The sequence below is a fragment of the Brassica rapa genome, chromosome A02 (genome assembly GCF_000309985.2).
Source record: "Brassica rapa cultivar Chiifu-401-42 chromosome A02, CAAS_Brap_v3.01, whole genome shotgun sequence".
Classification (NCBI taxonomy): Eukaryota; Viridiplantae; Streptophyta; class Magnoliopsida; order Brassicales; family Brassicaceae; genus Brassica; species Brassica rapa.
In genome coordinates this window covers 26,245,243-26,265,203 of record NC_024796.2, presented here as the reverse complement: position 1 = coordinate 26,265,203, position 19,961 = coordinate 26,245,243, and the positions used below count along the sequence as shown (strand labels likewise).

General features: G+C 36.9%; 3 protein-coding genes and 1 long non-coding RNA gene across 4 annotated transcripts; 2 read left to right on the top strand and 2 right to left on the bottom strand.

The window, feature by feature from the left end:
- Positions 1–185: 185 nt before the first annotated feature.
- LOC103854261 (uridine kinase-like protein 2, chloroplastic) lies at positions 186–3,982 on the top strand. Its single transcript, XM_009131195.3, has 14 exons — positions 186–548; positions 849–940; positions 1,025–1,094; positions 1,200–1,318; positions 1,481–1,577; positions 1,834–1,913; positions 2,187–2,381; positions 2,459–2,542; positions 2,625–2,685; positions 2,791–2,851; positions 3,067–3,160; positions 3,261–3,333; positions 3,413–3,495; positions 3,575–3,982. The coding sequence occupies exons 1-14, from the start codon at positions 353–355 to the stop codon at positions 3,719–3,721; spliced, it is 1,452 nt and encodes a 483-aa protein (XP_009129443.1). The 5' UTR covers positions 186–352; the 3' UTR covers positions 3,722–3,982.
- A 1,091-nt stretch (positions 3,983–5,073) lies between these two features.
- LOC103854263 (chloride channel protein CLC-b) lies at positions 5,074–8,467 on the bottom strand. The gene is made up of 6 exons (XM_009131196.3): positions 8,204–8,467; positions 7,927–8,127; positions 7,525–7,702; positions 6,914–7,446; positions 5,508–6,660; positions 5,074–5,406 (listed from the first exon to the last, which is right to left on the bottom strand). The coding sequence occupies exons 1-6, from the start codon at positions 8,383–8,385 to the stop codon at positions 5,302–5,304; spliced, it is 2,352 nt and encodes a 783-aa protein (XP_009129444.2). The 5' UTR covers positions 8,386–8,467; the 3' UTR covers positions 5,074–5,301.
- Positions 8,468–10,530: 2,063 nt separating this feature from the next.
- On the top strand, positions 10,531–15,188 carry LOC117131883. The gene is made up of 2 exons (XR_004455314.1): positions 10,531–10,768; positions 10,975–15,188. It is a non-coding gene; the product is annotated as an uncharacterized LOC117131883 (long non-coding RNA).
- On the bottom strand, positions 14,873–15,882 carry LOC103854264 (30S ribosomal protein S21, chloroplastic). Its single transcript, XM_009131197.3, has 2 exons — positions 15,394–15,882; positions 14,873–15,162 (listed from the first exon to the last, which is right to left on the bottom strand). The coding sequence occupies exons 1-2, from the start codon at positions 15,822–15,824 to the stop codon at positions 15,039–15,041; spliced, it is 555 nt and encodes a 184-aa protein (XP_009129445.1). The 5' UTR covers positions 15,825–15,882; the 3' UTR covers positions 14,873–15,038.
- Between the last annotated feature and the right edge of the window lie 4,079 nt (positions 15,883–19,961).

Sequence of the window (19,961 nt, the reverse complement as noted above, 5' to 3'; positions counted from 1 at the left end):
TGGATAACTCTAATTAAAAATTGATGAATATTTAAATTTAATAGCTTCCTTCAAATTTACCCAATCAAATTATTAAAATTAGTGATGACAACATTAATTATTTAATAACACTACAAAGTCTCCTATAAACCCTATTTTAAAACAGATGAATATTTAAATTTAAGTAGTTTCTTTCAAGTTTTTCTCACAAACAAATATTTTAAAAAGACGGGAGGGAGCGAGAGAGGACAAGTAGGGGTTGCCTTATTTGTTCAGAATCATCCGTCGTCACTGATCACTTACGCATCGTTCCTCTTTTCTTTCTCCGGAGACCTAATCGGAATCTCGATTGCTCTCGTTCGCCGTAAACCTAATGCCGGAAGACTCTTCGTCGATTGACTATGTCATGGAGAAGGCATCGGGGCCTCACTTCTCCGGTCTCCGCCTCGACGGCCTTCTCTCTTCTCCGTCTAAATCCTCCATCTCTTCTCCTTCTCACTTCCGCTCCGCCGTTCCGCCGTTTTCCCTGATCTCCGACCCCGCCGCGCCTAATCAGCCCTTCGTCATCGGTGATTCTTGATTCTCCTTCTTCCCGCGCTTTAGTCCTTGCTTAGTCAATAGTCGAACTCTCTCATATTCCGATTCATCGAGTATCATTTATCTCCTAGAGTTTCGCTCCCAAGATTAGTGATATACTGATCGATATCTGTTTCTAGGGCTTAATCATGTTTCCCTTTGTTTAAAGAATGTTCAAGAAAATGCTAGATGGTTAATTAGGACGTTAATTAGAAGTTCTAGGCGGCCTAAACCAACCTTTAGAGCATTGGTATTGCAGATATTTGATCGAAAGCTTCTTTTGATTCTTGTAGGAGTTACTGGTGGTACAGCTTCGGGTAAGACTACGGTATGTGACATGATCATCCAGCAACTTCATGATCATCGCATTGTTCTAGTTAACCAGGTTTGATTCTTAAGCTATCACTGTATTCTGTTCTCATGTTATCACTCGCTAGCTTTGATATATGATGTATTTTTTTTTTATTAGGATTCCTTTTACCGTGGTTTGACATCTGAAGAACTGGCTCGTGTTCAAGAATACAATTTCGATCATCCTGGTAGATTTTCTTGAATATCGTTCGTTCTTGTTTGTGGACACTGGTGTTCAGCACGGGACATACTACTGATGAAATTTTCTGACGTCTGTTTTTTTTTTCCTTCAGATGCCTTTGACACTGAGCAGCTTTTGCATTGCGTTAATACACTCAAGAGTGGACAACCCTATCAAGTTCCAATTTACGACTTCAAGACCCATCAACGTAAAGCTGATGCTTTTCGCCAGGTGCCTACTTTGACCTCCTTAGATGTTTTGTCCCTGCGGTTTATGGTTTAGCTTGTAACTTCATGTGGTTGGATCTTCATAATATAGACTTTTGAAATGTTTATGTTTCAAGGATGCCCCATATGTGCATCTCTTATGAGTTATTGGGGGACTTTTTTTCAGGTCAATGCTTGTGATGTCATAATTTTGGAAGGGATTCTAGTTTTCCATGACTCACGAGTTCGGGATCTGATGAATATGAAGATCTTCGTCGACACAGGTCACCACCTTAACTCCAGGATAACTAGCTGCAGTGTATTTGACCTTATTTTTTCTAGGCGAATTCTAAATGATATAGTGACAACTGTATACTGTGATGGAAGTTGTCCACTTCCTATTCCGTAGCTGATCATGCCCTTGACGGATTAACTGACTTCCGCCATTTGTGACTTTGAAGCTAACTTTGAATCTCTTTGAAATGTTTATAATCTTCATCGAAGTTAAAAGTCCTCATCTTAGCTGTTAATTGGTTCCAGATGCTGATGTGAGGCTTGCTCGCAGAATCAGGCGTGATACGGTTGAGAGGGGTAGAGATGTTGATTCTGTGCTTGAACAGGTTAGTCTTTGTTTCAGATTTTGGTATGATATTTGTCAGCCATGTACATCTATCTAAGTTAGCTCTCTAAATGCGTTAACAATGTTCCTGATTTTCAAGTTCCTGATTTATGGTTTTTTTGCAAATACTATAGAACTCAATGTTCCTGATTTTCAAGTGACTCTGGAGTCTAATTTAATTCTTTGAACTGTTCTTCTATATAACGGTGTTATCGTCTGAGCTTCTTGTATCTCTCAACTTTTCTTGTTTTGAGGGTATTATGTTTATTTGCAGTATGCAAAGTTTGTGAAGCCCGCGTTTGATGATTTTGTACTCCCTTCAAAGAAATATGCCGATGTGATTATTCCCAGAGGAGGTGACAATCACGTTGCAGTTGATTTGATTGTGCAACATATCCACACAAAACTTGGGCAACATGATCTCTGCAAAATCTACCCAAATGTTTTTGTTATCGAGTCAACATTTCAGGTAATTTTCGCCCTTCTCCAGATATTTGATGTTTTGATTCCGACAACCATTTTCTCACTCCAGGATCATAATTGCAGATAAGAGGCATGCACACACTTATTCGAGAGAAGGACATATCAAAACATGACTTTGTGTTTTACTCAGATCGCCTCATTCGTCTGGTACTCTTCTAATTCGTATATTCCGTTTCAACGTGTCAGCTTTCAAACTTTGTTATCTCAATTGTTGATGGCTTTATTTCAGGTTGTGGAGCATGGTCTTGGCCATTTGCCATTCACTGAGAAACAAGTAGTTACTCCAACAGGTATTTGTGCCTTGTCGAAATCAAAGCAAAGACCTAATGCTTTATGAGACATTTACTGCTCGATTGCATCCCCACGATTATAATCTCTAATCTTTCCCAAACCAGGAGCTGTGTATAGCGGTGTTGATTTCTGCAAGAAACTTTGTGGGGTCTCAGTCATTAGAAGGTGAGCGTTGAAAGGTATTACATGTTTTAAAAGTTCTTGATAGATGGAGAGTGGAGCTGCTTAGTTTTCCAGTTTGTTTACACCTTCAAAATAAGGGATACAAGAAACGTGTGTAACTTTCGAAGCACACATTGCTTGTTTGCTCATGTGTTGAGTTAGTGCTTTTTCAATTCTATTCTCTTGGCTAAAATTTTCTGGTTTCTACGCTTTACTAGTGGTGAAAGCATGGAAAACGCTTTACGTGCATGCTGCAAAGGGATTAAGATAGGGAAAATTCTCATTCATCGTGTAGGTGACAATGGAATGCAGGTATGTTTTTCTTTACACCTTCAACAGTTTACAAAGACCATCATGTCTCTTTCCTAAAACAAATTAACTTTTTTAAATTCCGTCCTCGCATATGAATCAGCTAATATATGAGAAGCTTCCAAGTGATATCTCCGAGCGCCATGTGCTGCTTATGGATCCCGTTTTAGGCACAGGTAATTTTAGTCATTGTTTCCCTCTTCATGATTTGAGACTGTTTATATTCTCTCAATGTTTCAACGGGTTTTTGGGAAGGTAACTCTGCAAGTCAAGCGATAGAACTACTCATACAGAAAGGAGTTCCTGAATCCCACATTATATTCCTCAATCTTATCTCGGTTAGTGTTAAAATCACAGAACTCTTTCTCTCTCTCTGTCTTCCAGTCACGAATTCACAATCGATTCCACGTTCTGCAGGCTCCAGAAGGAATACATTGCGTCTGCAAACGGTTTCCATCGTTGAAGATTGTGACATCGGAAATAGATCTGTGTATAAACGAAGAGTATCGGGTTATACCAGGCTTGGGTGAGTTTGGTGATCGCTACTTTGGTACTGACGATTAAAAGTACTTTGCCTAATCTCTGTTTGGAAAAAAGTCCCTGCGCAATGGGTTGTTGTGTCTTTGTGTGTGTGTGGGCATGATGATGTTGCTACCATGTTATCAAAACTTGAACACCACGGGAAGGGTTTTAACGTTTGTTTTTATTCTCTTTTTTGTACATAGTTTGATGTCGATCAACAGACCCCATTATTCCGGTTAACACACTTATTCAATGGCGTGTTTTACTCTATTACTGCAAAGACACTTATGAATGTCTTAGTCATCTTCTCCGCCTTCGTAGTAGCCGGCTGTATCCTCAGCAAAGGCCTCATTGCCGAAAGAACTGGCAATCAGGATAAGAACATACCATGCCAACCATCAAAACTCTTTCCATCAGCACCATCCAGGACCTCCCCTTTCTCCCAGAGACTCCACATCAGGTCTACAAGCACCGTCCCGTCATCTCCAACCGGTCTACCATACACACCTCAAGAACCATCACAACGAAGCTGTAACGTCGATTTTATCGGAAGGATAACCTGTGTAAACGTATTCAGGTGGGAGAGTAGCTTTGCGTCCAGCTAACATCGCACTGTGCTCATAAACCTCAGCTAACCCAAAAATCACTTAACTTGGTGTTGAACTCGGCATCAAGCATTATGTTACAGGTCTTGACATCACGGTGGATGATTGGTCTTGACATCACGACGGATGATCCGTCTCTCGCATTCTTCATGTAGATATAAGTAAACGAGGCCACACCGAGAATGATGCTTACCCGTTGCTTCCAGGAGAGGACTACAAATTCTTCTGACGGATCAGCTTCATGTGATGCAATTCAGTCAAGCTTCCGTTGGTGAAGTACACAAAAACTAGAGCCGTCTCTGTTCCTTCTCTACACCAGCCCTGGAACTGAACAAGATTCTTGTGGCGCAAGTAAGCCGTCATTGTGGTGCTCAGTGGTGAAAGGGTTGTGGTTAAATTGTGGCCAGTGAGCTCTATCGAAGCGTTTAATGTCCACGGATCCAATGATAGACATGGAGCCTCTGAAGAAGAGAAATGGAAGTGAGTACCGCTGTTCTTGATATCACCTCTATACTAATATGGCCATTAAAGTCAACAATAGACTCTGCCTCTTTTGGTTATTTCTAGCTTCTAAAATTTTGCTAAGGACTGCAAGTTCTTGTTTATCTAGCAGAGCTTGGGAGCTGAAAAAAAGCCTATGGCGCCAGCTTCTTTCCCGGAACTGACAGGTAATCAGTTCATTCAATGCTTATTTTGCGATTGGTGTTTTCAGCTTTGAAGTTCTGGCTGTATTCAAAGGTTGTAGAATCACAAGGACTCTTGTTAGTTAACTCTCTGTAACAATTGAACTTCAAAAGTACAGGAGACCATTTAGTGGAAGAGAACTATTTTGCTCTCACTGTGATATTACAAGTACATAAAGAGAAGTGTGCGTTGTTTATAACTTATCAACTTATGTTGAGTATTGAAGAAACAGTGCAAAACTGGACAGAAACATCTTCAAGAATGGGAAGGAAACAACATGGCTGCAAAGCCATTCTTACAACCACAGGTAAAACAATAGTACAAGTGAGCAATTCAGTGTGCTTTTCTACCTTTGGATTTTTCCAAGTGAGGAAAAGCTTGTAGAATGTTGTATGCCCTTAGATCCTGCCTTGTTAAGATCCCTACCACAGGAGACATCTGCAAACGATTTTGTTAGTGGTAGATTCATTAGATTTGTTTATAAGCATTATAACAAGCATGAAAGCAAAGAGGAGAGTCAATGGTAATAGTAAACTCACTCCTGAGACTTGAATCTTGGGAACAATAAGCAAATGCCTGAGACCCACTTGCCTGAACAGCACCAAAGCCTTGGCCACAGACATGTTCTCCATAACCGTGTAAGGAGTTGTGTTTGTAAGAGGATGAAGATCAACATACATTTGCATTTCAGAGCTTGTGATGGCAACATCGTCAAAGTTGTCTTCTCTCTCAGCCAACTCATCCCATGGGAACTTCTCCCTGACCTCCCACTCCTCTGTTCTCCTCTTCTCCGTCAAGAACCATCTCTTTTTCAGAACTTTAACCAGGTGCGCTCTCAGTATCAACCCGTGGAGCTCTATAGCTCCATTTGCTAGACCCACTTGAGGTACTACTTGTGCTTCATCTAGAACAGGGAATGCATTATGCGTCGTGTTCTTTAGCACATCAACTATTCTAGCAACCTTTTCTACTCCTTGCAGGGTTACAACAGGTGGCTTAGCATCACCAAGATCCCCAACTGAGAGGTTCCTCATCCACGGCTCTGGATTAGCTTCTAAGAAAGGTAAACCTTTAAGATGCAATATGATGTCATAGATACTTGGGTTGAAGCTGTCTCCAACAGTTTTGGCAATGAGAAGCACAATCATTGTAATGGGAAGCAAAAGAAGGTTGTTGGTGAGTTCAAGGAATATAACACAGAGTGACACAGTCATTCTCATTGACCCTGCCATGAGCGAAGCTGCACCGAGAACCGCGTAAAGCCCTTGGTCAATGCTGGTGTATGATCCCATCACTCCACCAAGCATACGACCATATGCAGAACCCATGAGGATGATTGGGAGGAAGAGACCGGACGGTGTTGCAATACCAAATGTGAATAGCCCCAAGATGCAGTAGAGTACAAAGAATATCCAAAGGGAACCCATGCTGAACTCATTGGGAGTGTTGGAAGAGAAGATGTTTCTTACAGCATCAACATTGGTGGTGAGAAGCAGAGTAGCTAGATCACTGTAGTGACCTTTTGGACAATGGAACTGTTTAAAGTTGCCTGATCTTCCATTTGTGGGACATCTCTCCTTTATTGAGGGGTCACAAGGCTTGCATGTAGCTAGGAAAGGAAGACCATAGAGACAAACTGATGTAAAGAGAGATACAGAAAGACTTAGAAGCACCTTGTGGATCTTACCCTTCCTGCAAAATGACCAAACATGGTAAGTAAGTGACTAAAGAGGTTTAGTTTCACTATAATCATGTCTTTTTTCTTTTTTTTTTTAATATTAGAATTCAAATGCTATTATAAAATTATAAAAAAACAAAAAAAAATTTAGCACCTAGATATGTATATGGATGTGTATACTAACTAAATGTTTGGATGCACATCCAGATGTTGTATTCAGATGATGTATCAAATACAAAAACGAACATGGCCTATATTTAAACTTACGCGTTGATGAGATTGTAAAGTCTGAGAACTTTATGGAGAAAGTGATTGTAGAGGCTGCCAAGAACTCCACCAATGACACCAATCAAGGTGACAGGGATTATATCAGTTACATGGTAAGTATAAGTTACATGACTCACATCAAACATGATAAGCCCTCCACTTCCAAACAAACCACACTTCCCTGACTTGCAGATCTCTATGAACCCTCTTAGAACCACCACAACAACTGCTGTGCTGAAGAAAGTCCTCCACAACAAGGCGCTTCTCCACCAAGTGGCGACTTCCTCAAGAGCGAAAAGCACGCCTCCAACAGGTGATCTGAAGGCTGCACAGACACCAGCTGCTGAGCCACAAGTAATCAGATCCCTTCTGTCTCTGTCGTTGTTGAAGTAACGCAGCCACCTCCACTTGATCCTGTGATTGTCTGTACCCCCTTGCCCAAGTAAAGAAGCTATGCAAGTTCCAATGTGAACCAAAGGACCTTCTTTGCCTAGATCAAGCCCAGCTGCAACCGCTCCAATGCTTCCAACGATCTAATTCATTACATAAATAACTGTTAAAATGCTTTCTTGATAATCTTTTTCAAATGACAGACAAATCCAGAAACAAACCTTAACGAACATAGTGGTAGCACCAAACATGTTGGGAGTATCAATGCCATTAAGATAAGCTTTTATCTCAGGGATGCCAGGACCAGCCGCCGTGGGAGCAAAGCACACACAAAGCACAGATGCAATCAGCGTCAGTCCCAAATTGGCTCCAGCAAACATCATCAGACCTGTTACATATCTGTTTCCACCACAAGACTTTATCATACATCATCAATCTTAGGCCGACCCTGAGATTTATGGGTTTAAAACAATTACTAAACATATATCTTTTTTTCGTTTTGGGGCAAAAGAGAAACGCATTAACCACTAAATATTTTGGGAACCATATCCGAATGTAACAAACACTATATGTATATGTTTGAAATAGTTAGATGAATCTTGGTTCTTGGTTTGGTTTATTACCTTTCTTGTGCAAGGAAGTGACCAACTGCTAAAAGCTTGTAGCCAGCAATGTTTTCAACGGCTAAGTTGATGAGAGTGGCGATAAGACCAGTGAATAGACCGACAAGACAAGCAAATGTCCATTTCAAGAATATGTACTGAAGCACTTGTGTTTTTGATCTTTTTCTCCAATCATGCTTAAACAAATCGTTCTCGTTTATTCTGTCAATATTATCATTAAAATATTTAAAACTGAGACCCTGAAGCAGAGAAGAAGAGAAAGAAGAAGAAGACATACTCATAATCCAAGCTCTCGATGTGAGAAACTTTGGTGCCGACCAAAGCAAGTGGTGTGGAAGAAAGTTTTCGATTAGCCTTAACAAGAGGTTGGTTCAGTGTGTTGCTCTCTGCGTCTCCTTGTTCTCTTTCTTCTCCATTGTAATTAATACTAGTACCAATATGGTTTGTAACTTCTCCCATGCCTCTCTTTCTTTCTCTCTATCAGATAAAGAAGAAACTGGCTTTTGGTCGGAAACTCTGCAACAGAACTGTGTTTAAGGTTCTTGAAGAGCTTTCTCTTTTAAAGAAAGCACTTATGGGTGGGTTTTTCTATTTTAATTATTTATCTTTCCATGCAAATTAATTTTTAGGCTTTTGTCTTTATTTTGCTTTCTACCAAGTTTTATACTAGTACATGTCTACATACATACGTATGTGTAGATGCATATATTATTTGTTTTTTTTTTTGGATCAAATAATCTATACTTGTTTTCTTCTACACCAAACAACCAAATCAATGCTATTTGTTATTTTTATCTGTAAACAAAAAAGGGAAAATTGCCAAAAGAGAACAAAAAAATCAGGTTATTGTCCCTTTGGTATAAAACCAATTTTGTCCATTTTTTCTCATTTTTATCCTTTGTATTTCTGAAAACTAATGAAATAAATAATTTTGTGAATCAAAAAAATTATTAAAAATATAAACAATTAATAAAACATCCATATACACAAGCTGGTAAATTTCTTTTGTTCAAAAACTTGTAAATAAGATTTTTAAAATACGTCTACTAAAAGTAGAATGCGTCTTCTACGAAAAATGGTATAGTAGAAAACGATTTCTAAAATAAACACGTTCATCTACTTCTCTTATAACGTCCATTTTACTATTTACTAAATTTCTAAAAAAGAGGAATGCAAATTCTACTAATCGTAAAGGTATCCACTTTCCTTCCGAATGCATCTTCTACTTTTATAAAGTATTCTAAATTTTGGAGAATGTATTTTCTACAATGTACTCTTATGTCTACTCAAAGTAGAAAGTGTATTCAGAATTTTTATCATTCTTCTAAACTTTTAGAAGTCACCTTCTACGGATAAGAATACCTGATTTTTTGCAAAAATTAATGAAATTTCAGTTAAGAAAATATTTTAAAAATCTCCTAGAAATATTCTAACTTCCTAAAACGTGTTATGGTCGATTTTACTTGAAAAAATTAAATAAAAAAATGATTCTCTCTTCTCTTCTTCATCAATCTATGGTTTTTCCATAATTTTTCTTTTGATTCTTCTCACAAACTCTTGTTCTCTAAGATGCATATCTATACCTCTTTTTTTCATTGCCTTTCAACTGTTTTTTTTTTCCTTTTCTCCATTAACTTTTTTTTTTAAAATTCAAATTAACTTTTAAGTTGTATTTAATTAGATTAAATATAAGGTTAGTTTTGGGGTTATGAGAAAAATTATACTATTGAAACAATTTTATGTTGGTTTTATAGCAAAGGGACAGCAACCTTATTTTTTTGTTCTCTTTTAGCAATTTTCCCAACAAAAAACTACATAAAACCTATGAAAACTCCTTTCAAAACATGTTTGTGTCTCAATGGTCCAAATTGATTTAAACACTAAAATGTAACTAAATAACGAAACTATGATAAAATATCAAAAAATTAAGACTAAGATCTCTATTTGAAAATTTAACAATGTTTTACAAATGGATTGAAGACTATTTCTGAACCTCTCCAACTCAGCCAAGACATTACACCATACAGATCAGAAGCATCTTTAAGCCTATCACATGTACCCACGTGTAACAGTTCCAATGCGCCAAACTTCTGGAAACCTTGACCTCTTGAGGTGATCAAAGAGACACTTCTAATCTTTTATATATTACTAATAAAAAGTTGAAACAGTTAGCAGTTAGCACTACTAGAAATGGTATTTTAGAGTCTCAGGTAAAAAAAAAGTATGAACCTCTCAAATGAAAATATCAATATTTTATTTGTTTATTATTTTGGTACTTGTTTTAAAGACAGTTAAACCATTACCTGAATAAAGCTATAACTTGAGTTTCTTATGTATTTTTAAATGTTTATTAAAAAGGAATTGTTCTAAAAGCTTTCTCTTAACTTTAACTTCTTATTTATTTTAATTTTGAGATGCCAACGATGATAATGCTATTTCATTTTTTTAACTAATCTTATAGTATCATTTAGTCCTTCTTTTTCATTTTTCTAATTACCATTTCTCGTCGAAACATATTTGAAAACCATTTTCATAATAAATCGAACCCAACAAGTAACAGTGATAAAACCTACAAAGAAACAAGAAAAAAGAAAAAAAGAAAAATAACAATCCAAACTACTAAACTAGACCATAAGATTTTGGTTCGCGCAGCGCAAGAGATTAAAGCAACATTGTGCATGTGATTATCACAAGAAGAGAGTTACCGAACGGCGATCTTGTCTGTCTGTGCCCACTAAGAATACTTGTCTTATCCAAGACCAGTTGGCAGTCGTGGTTCATGTGATTTTTATATGAGAAATAAAAGATTTAAACAAAAGTCGTATATGTGTTTTTCTGCTAGGTTCAGTGCCGGCTTTGGGGTGGTGCTGGAGGTGCAAGAGCACTGGGTCCTCATATTTTCATTATTATTTCTTTACTAATTTAAGGTCTTCATTTTTTAAATAGTTTTAAATTAAGGGTCCAATTTTTTAAATTATTCACTAACATAGGTAAACAAAATTTTGTATAGCACAGGGGCCAAATACTTTTTAAGCCGGGCCTGGCTAGGTTATTAGCATGTTTGTCTCCCTCGCAGTCGTAAAAATTACCGCACTATTTGTCAATTTATTTTTACACTAGTATTGATATTAGCGCTATACCACCTATGATCTACGACTGTGGTAAGGATTTGAGAGAAGCCATCAAACTATTTTACTCTTTTTTTTTGGTGGCCAGTTCGTTCTTTAATATTTTTTGTAGAATGTTTTGAAAACGGACAAAGAAAAGGCCTGACTCCACGTAACACTTGAAACATTTTTAAAGAGATCTAATTATTTAAAAATGTCGATGAATTATCGTTACAGTTGATTATGGAAATGACCTTTTTTATCAAATGGAAATTACCTTAATTAGGGGAGTTTCTCTAGGATTACAAACTAATTTTACATGCCATTTCATTTTGGGTGATGGAAAAAACAGACATGGGTTTCGTGTATTATTGGGATCTGAGGGCCACCTCAATAGTGAAGAAACTTGGCATATATGTATTTCACCACACAAGTAATAAAAATGATATTGTATATGATTACTTGTTATATGAATATATTGATATATATATATCACCACATATGTAGAAAACAATTACTTGTTATATATATCATATATGTATTTCACCACATATTTATATATAAACAGGTAATCACTTTTTATAATGTCATATATAATATATATCTTCAATGTACGAATATTATACTTTCATATATCACTTTTCTTGGTTTATTTCTCGTTCTCCATTCACTTCTATATATTGATTCTCCCACCAACAGCGTTTTCTTGATAGCAATCCGTTGAATAATCGATTTTAAATTATTATCATTGTTTTCAAATAAATTATTATATTGGGAAACTATCCAAAGATATTCAAAAATGCCTGTAACAAACACATGCATTCCGTCTTCTTTGGATTGTTTAATTCGTCATATGCTGCTCCCGTTTCCAACAAGAAGCTCCAGTAGTCGTCCTTTCCTTCTAGTGTTTTATTTATCCTGATTTAGACTTCTTTAGTTGCATCATTGCATGCTTTCTCTTGTGTTTGATTGTTTGTGTTTAAGTTGCTTAAATAAATTGGTAGCAATATTGTAAAACTCTTAAGAAGGTAGGTAAATTTAACATGATTACACAAAAAACCGTTTCAATGATTTGATGATAAACAATCTATAGGTTTACATATATTTATAACCTATAGATTTTTTCCAACACATATAGATTATTAAGAGCAGGACCACTAACGATAATTCATATCAAACTTAAAGAACATTAAAACAACGTTAGCTATACTTAGAATATGTTTTTTTTGCTCTTTTGGTATCGAGCGTCTAAGATTTGTTAGAAGAACTGCTTTTGCGTTTTATGTTTTTGCACGAGTTTGAATTTGTGTTCGCAATTAAATACGCTTTTTTAATTTGCAATAATTAACTTACTCTTATATAAAAGTATTACATATATAATATGTTCAGTTCGTATATATATTAATATAATTGTATGTATTAAATTAAATGAAGTTCTAACAACAAAATGCATTTGTGTTTGTAGCCATGTAATTCTGTGACAGTCTGAGCAATATCTCTTGAAACAATCATATGATGGAATGTATTTAAAAGGTTGCTGACGCGTGAATTCTTATCTAATTGGTTGCTTCTTACCTAATCAAAAGATTAATTAGTGAAACATCATAGTGCATTGATTAGAATATATCATTTTATTGGTTAATTCCACCCACTGCCTATTGATTCCTATCAGTCACTTACTTTCTCTACAAGTTGAAATTTTATATAGGAGATTCGATATTAGCTGAAAGAACACGTATTCATTAGCTTACGTCCCTTTTTTGATTCGTCGATAAAAAGCTGAAAACATAAGAGTATAATCTATTGTAAGATTTTGACCGAAAAAAAAAAATCTATTGTACGATTCAATCAAATGTACCTTAAGCTTAACCTTGAAACTTGATCAAAGTTCCAAATTTTCAGATATTTTTGTTGTCGTGACATTTGTCACGCGACCGTTTGAGATTGTTAACGAATAAAATATAAGTCAGTGCTTAAAGTCATTAGTGCCTATGTCTTATTGTCAGAAACTGAATTATACTAGTGAATGTATGATTTTCATTTAATTTCCCTGTTCACAACTGTATGCTTTCATCTAACAACAAATCATGCTTTTAAGAGGAAACTATCTATTACTATGTTAAATATTACTAGTATTTTAAGGAGTTTTAGGTACGCTATTAGAAAATAATTTTAAAGGTCTGATAGCAATCATCATCATCACTGGGAGCTCACATAAAGTGTGCCTAAATATAACTCAGCTCGAGAGGAGTTTTACTACAGCCCATGGAATCTTATTGGGCCTGTTGAGATGATACTTAATATCTGAGTCTGAACTCTGAACCATCATGCATGCTTCTGTGAGATGAAAACTATATGCCATATGTAATCTGTTCTTAAAGAGTTTTTCTATTGAGAGGCAGAACTATACACTCCAAATTTAAGCATGGCATTCGGGTATCCATTTGGATACATATCAGTTTTTTCGGATATTAGTTTTTTGAGTTTTAAAATCAGACTCCATATGGGTATTACAAAATTTTAAGGTGGATTCGAGTCGGATCTTCCGAGTCCAAATTGGTTCGGCTCTGATATTTAGGAACCTGAAAATAAACGAATAAAATATCTGAAACGGATTCGGATATTTATACCCAAAATAATCATATTACTCGATTTAGTTCAGGTATTTTGTATCCAAACTATCCAAACGTACCAAGAAATAACTAAAAATATTCATTATATGTTAAGCTGAGTTTCCAACCTAAAACCAATTGGTGATAAGTGGAGTGGTCCATCCATCTTATATATTGCTAAGGATCCCTTCCAATATCCGATGTGAGACATTTATCCCTAATACGCCCCCTCGAGATGATGGCTCTTTGAGCGTCAATCTCAGAATGTTCGGGCAAGGATTGATGGGCCGACTTTGGGTTGGATCGATAATGGATCGGATTGGACTGCATGGATCGGGTTCTGATACCATGTTAAGCTAGATGGACTTCCAACCTAAAACCAATTGGTTCTAAGTGGAGTGGCCCATCCATCTTATATATTGCTAAGGATCCCTTCCATTATCTGATATGTGACATTTATCCCTAATATTATATACAGTTTTGTTCGAGTATTTCTACCAAAACTATTTTATTTTATCTGAAAATACACAAAATATTGAAAAATAACTAATATTTTTTTTGTCATCAACTTAAACAGATTCATACTAACTCTGTTAACCACACCGGGAGCTCCGGATTCATATGAACGACGAAAGACGGTTGCATCCTTACACTGCGTGCTAGATAATCCGCCTTAGAATTCTGCGTTCGTAGTACATGAATGATATCTGAGCTGAGGAATATATTTAATTTAATTAATTTATGATTTTAATTTAAACTATTAAAATAATTATAAGTATAATTATAACAAATATTTTTAAATATATAATTACTTTTTGGATATTCATTCGGTTCTCGGTTCGGACTGAGTCTGATACCGATGGATATAGCAATTTAGGATCTATTCGGTTATATATCATGAATCCGATCGGATTTGAAACCATGATTTTTGGGTCGATTCTTTGGGTCTGGATATTTTACCCAGCCCTACTTAAATTATCATTGTTGTGCCTTTTGATCAAAAACGTTTCGAATATCAATGCGACCTTTTCTTTCTGAAAATAAAATATGTGATTGTATATGTCACTAACTGTTCATCTTAAGAAGCAAAACTAACATATCTACCTCTCCTAGAGAAACCAACAACATACAGCTGCGGAGAATCATCAAAGCACAAAAAAATATGTAATCGAAGGGGCTGAAAATGCAAGTAACCTATACCTGATCATGAAATGCATCACCTAAAGCTAAGATCAACAATTTGCAAAGTCATTATAGAAACATTGGAAGACAAAGATAGATGTCTTAACATTGACAAGAACTCATCACCGAAAACAAGTTATATGCTCATCTGAAGTTACAATGTACCAACTTATAACCGAAAAGGAAGAAAATCTATATGCTGAAAGAGTGTTCAAGAAGGTACATCTCCATCAGGCATCTCCCAGTTATCTTCTTCTTCATCCTTCTTCTTACTCTTGGTTGCTGCCGCTGCTGCTTCTTCTCTAGTCTCTTGAGTAAACTTTGCAAAAGGACGCCTGACAAACAAAACCACAAATACAAACTCAATCCCTCTTCCACGTTTCAATTCTTGAAAGCTACTCTCTCCAAGGTTTTATAAAACAAAATTGTTTAAATTACATTGTTTACTTTTTTATTATATTAATTAATGGTAAATTGTAAAATTTCATTAATTAAATTTTATTGGTTAAAAGTTACAGGAATAATTGATTACAAATAATAATAAGACAGGAGGGTTAAGACAAAACCTTTTCTTGTTACGCTTAGCAGCATCACGAGTCCTACGCTTCTTCTCATCCTGTTTGTTCTCGAAGTATCTCCTTCTCTTACATTCCTGTATAACTCCGGTTCTCATCACTTCCCTTCTGAAACGATTCACCAGCCTCTCCTCAGACTCGTTATCCTCCACAAACACCTGCACGTTGTACCCCGAGCTGCTGAAGAAGAGCGTGTTCGCGTACGCAAGCGACGGGCATATCACGGAAGCGAGCTCCGAGGAGAGCGAAGCGGTGGAAGAAGGAGGTTTCTCGGTGGCGAGATCGTTCTTATTCCGCCTGTTGTGGGAGACTGTTGGAGTAGGGAGAGTGAGGCTCGGAGGAGGAGGAGGAGTAGGTTTGGTTTGAGGTTTGAAGGGAGAGATGGAGGAGATGAAGCTCGTGAGTGAGAAGGAAGACGCCATTGCTGCGATGAGGAAGATGAGGTTTGAAAGAGATTGGATTGTAGATAAAGTGTTACTCTCTGTGGATCAGTTACGGGTCAAGATATTGAACCCGGTGGGTTTGGGTATTTAAAACCGGATGCGATAGATGGGCCAAATCGTTTCTTAGGGCCCATTACTGGATTATTTTGTTATTCGTTTTTTTCTCTTTCAAGTTTACCTGTTTTTTTTTCTGTATGTTTTTGAGTTTTGGCTGAGTTGATTACTTGTTTATTTAGAGGTTTATTTAATTTTGCAATATTGCAATGTCTGCTATGATTTGATTAAAATATTTCCCTGGGAAGCGATAATGGTGGTGACTGTCTACGTTGAACTTCCTCTTTATTTAATCAAAAGTCACTGTATACTTTTCAAAATATATTTATTAAGGTGCATTAAAGCTACTTTTGGTTGCTGCTTAATATAATAAGTCTACATGATTTGAAAATCAAGATTTGATGCAACTAACGAAGACTTGAGATTGGCCGGTTGGGCAGTTGTTGATCTCTCCTATGAATCTTACAGAAAGCTATCTATATTTTTCCTTAGCGACTATATACATGTGGAAGTTCGTAAATAAATATACTTTAAATTGTTCAATTCTGTAATTTTATTTTTTGAAAGAATGTTAAATTAATTCAACAAAAAAAATTGTTTTTACAATGGATGTTACTTGCTATTGAAAGTTTAAATTAAAAAAAAATTGAAATAGTAAACTTTCCGGCATTGCCTCTATCTTGAAGCGAACCATTCAGCTAATCCTGTGTCGTGAGTATGGCCATTTGTATCCCGGAAGGATGATAAACGGTTGCAAACCTATTTATCAATCACTTTGATCAATGTGGCCGATAGAGGGACTGTTTGTTTCACCATTTGTCATCTCCATCCAAATGATTCATTTGTATGATCTAGGAGCCGTTTGTTTCACCATTTGTCATCTCCATCCAAATGATTCATTTGTATGATCTATTAAGATGATCCATTCAGATTTTTGTGATTATTTGTTTGTCCATCTACATAGCTCATCTAGATGAATCATCTAAATGAATCTTATGTTTGTTTCTTTATTTTCATTTCCATTCAAATGAGTTTAGTAAACAAATTACCAAAATACACTTGTGTGATTTAATCATATGTTTGATATTAATTTTAACTATATTACATTTAATTATTTAGTTTAATATATTTACATTAGAATTATTTCAAAATTAACGAGTTTTCTTTTTGCGGTTTGGACGGGAAAAAAATATTTTTCGGTTTTAGCGAGAAAACACATTTTTCAGTTTTGGCGGAAAAACAAGATTTTCTGTTCTGGCGGGAAAACGAGATTTTTCGGTTTTGGCGGGAAAATACAAATTTTTCGGTTTTGGCTAGAAAACACATTTTTGCAGTTTTGGCGGAAAAACACGTTTTTGGCAGGAAAATGCGTTTTTTGTGGTTTTGGAGGAAAATACGTTTTTGCGATTTTTACGGGAAAATTATATTTTTCGGTTTTGGGAAGAACACGAGATCTTTCGTTATTGGCCGGAAAAAGCGTTTTTGCGGTTTTGGCGGGAAAACGCGTTTTTGCGGTTTTAGCGGAAAAAACACATTTTGCGGGAAAACATGTTTTTTGCAGTTTTGGCGGGGAAACACGTTTTTGGCGGGAGAACATGTTTTTTGCGTTTTTGGCGGTAAAACGAGATTTTTCGTTTTTGGCGGAAAAACGAGATTTTTCGGTTTTGGCTGGAAAACGAGATTTTTGGTTTTAGCGGGAAAACACATTTTTTTTTTGTTTTGGCGGGAAAACACACTTTTGCAATTTTGGCGTGTAAACATGTTTTTTGTGATTTTTGCATGAAAACACGTTTTTCGGTTTTTGCAATTTTGACGGAAAACACGTTTTTGCAATTTTTGCGGGAAAATGCGTTTTTGGGGTTTTGGCGTGAAAAAATAGTTTTTAGGTTCGCGGGAAAACGTGTTTTGTAGTTTTGTCAGTTTTCGTATGTGACAAAAATGATATTATGTTTAGGTTTGTAATTTATGAATTATATTAGAGGCATAATAGACATTATACTATTTTGAATGAACCATCTCCATTCAAATTAAGCCTAAATTTCTAAAAATCATGCGGATGATCCATCTGATCTTCATCCAGATGAAGAAACAAACTGACCCAGAGTAAGTGATTCTCCATGCTTCCTTTGATTGTGCTCTCTCCAAATTGTATAGATTCTGTAATTATTTAATTGATTAAAGCGTGAAAATAAGAGTTAAAAACTGTTCATTTTAAAGTTCGAACAAAACGTTTGCTTCTGTTTTTATTTATCTAGAGAAACAATCTGTTGTTATGTAGATCACTTGAATATTGTTTCCTTTATCTTCACATGTCTGGATTTAGTTCCAAGTGAAGATATGCGTGGCAGAGTAGAATTGTTGCAGGACAGGGGAGGAGTAATTATAAGCTCCTCCCTAATATTTCGTGTTTCGGTTTTTTTTTTTTTTTTTTTTTTTTTTTGCTAAAATGTTAATATCATTAAAATGAAAAGAGGATGTTACAAAAGTTGTATTCCTATAGACAACGCTTCTAAGGCAAAAAAGAATAAAAACAAAGAAGCGCTAATAATAGTAATTTCCGGAAAATAGATTTGATTAGGCAAGCCAAATTGACAAGAGAGAAGTGAAATTCCTCCTGCGTCTCCTTCCTAGAATTATGTTCCTCACTTCTCGATCTATTATTCGAAAGACCGTTGCAGCTGGATAAAAGGACTGGTTGTGAACAATATTGTTCCTTTGGTGCCAGACCTGGTAGAGCGTCGCTTGAGTCACAATCTTCTTCAGTGTTTTGAGACTGGGTTCAGCTGGCTCTTTGATCCAAGAGAGAAGCTCTGTCCAGTTTGTGAAGCAGTTGATAGAGGATCTCAGCCTTGTGAAGACGTGTCTCCAGATTTCGGCACTGTGACCACAGTTAAGAAGGATGTGATCACGGGTCTCCATACCAAATAAACAGACCGGACAATTTGAGGTGGTGGCGATACCCCATCTGTTCAAGCGTGATCTAGTTGGCATGCGATCCAATTGGGCAGTCCACATGTGAAAGGCATGTTTAGGAACACATCCCTTAAACCATACAAGTTCTGACCAGTCCTTCGTGTCTTCTCTCGGTCTGCATTGCTCCCAAGTTTGGGACGCCGAATACTGCTTCAGTTTTACTCCATTGATCAGCCAGTACCGCACATCAGGGACTGACGTCAAGACCGGTGGGGGTCTAGTGGTGAGATGCGCATGTAGGAGGACCTCATTATCAGACCGTGGAGCAGGCAGGTTCCATGAGTCTTCTGAACAAGCATCAGCAACAAGGGCGTCGAGAGGTAACCGCAGTGCTCTCGGGCCAGCATCACCTATCAACTTGATAAGGGGACCGAGAGGAGTCCAGCAATCATACCAAAAATGGGTTTGTAATCCATTCCCTACATCACTTATGATAAATCTTTCAGCAAGAGGACGCAGTTTAAGAAGAGATTTCCATACCCAAGAGTCTGAATCGGTTACATGAATTTCCCAGAAGCTTGACTGTTGTAGGTGATGGAACCTATGCCAAGTTGCCCAAAGCGAAGGCGTGCCTGAGAAAAGCAACCAGATGTACCGAAGGCAGAGGGTTGTGTTCCAACTAGATAGCCTCCTTAGCCCCAATCCCCCCTCCGATTTTGGGAGACAAACCGCTGGCCAAGACACTTTAGCGTACCCCTGTCTATCTATATTACCAGACCACAGGAACCGTGCGCAGAGGGACTCAATTTTCTTGATACAACCTTTTGGCAAGATGAAAGACGAAATCCAGAAATTTATCATGCCTGCGATGACCGAAGCCAAGAGTTGGGCTCTTCCAGCGTAAGAGAGAGAGCGAACTGACCAAGACCTGAGCCTCTTTCTGATGTTATCAAGCAGCGGTTCATACTCGGAGATCTTAAGCTTTCGAGACATCAGGGGCAGGCCTAGGTACCGAATGGGCAAGGAACCAGGTGAGAAACCGTATCCTATCATAGCATTTGATTCAGTTTGGTCCACACCTGCACAGAACAGTTGAGTCTTCGCAGTATTTATCTTTAACCCTGACCATGAAGCAAAGTCATCAAGAGC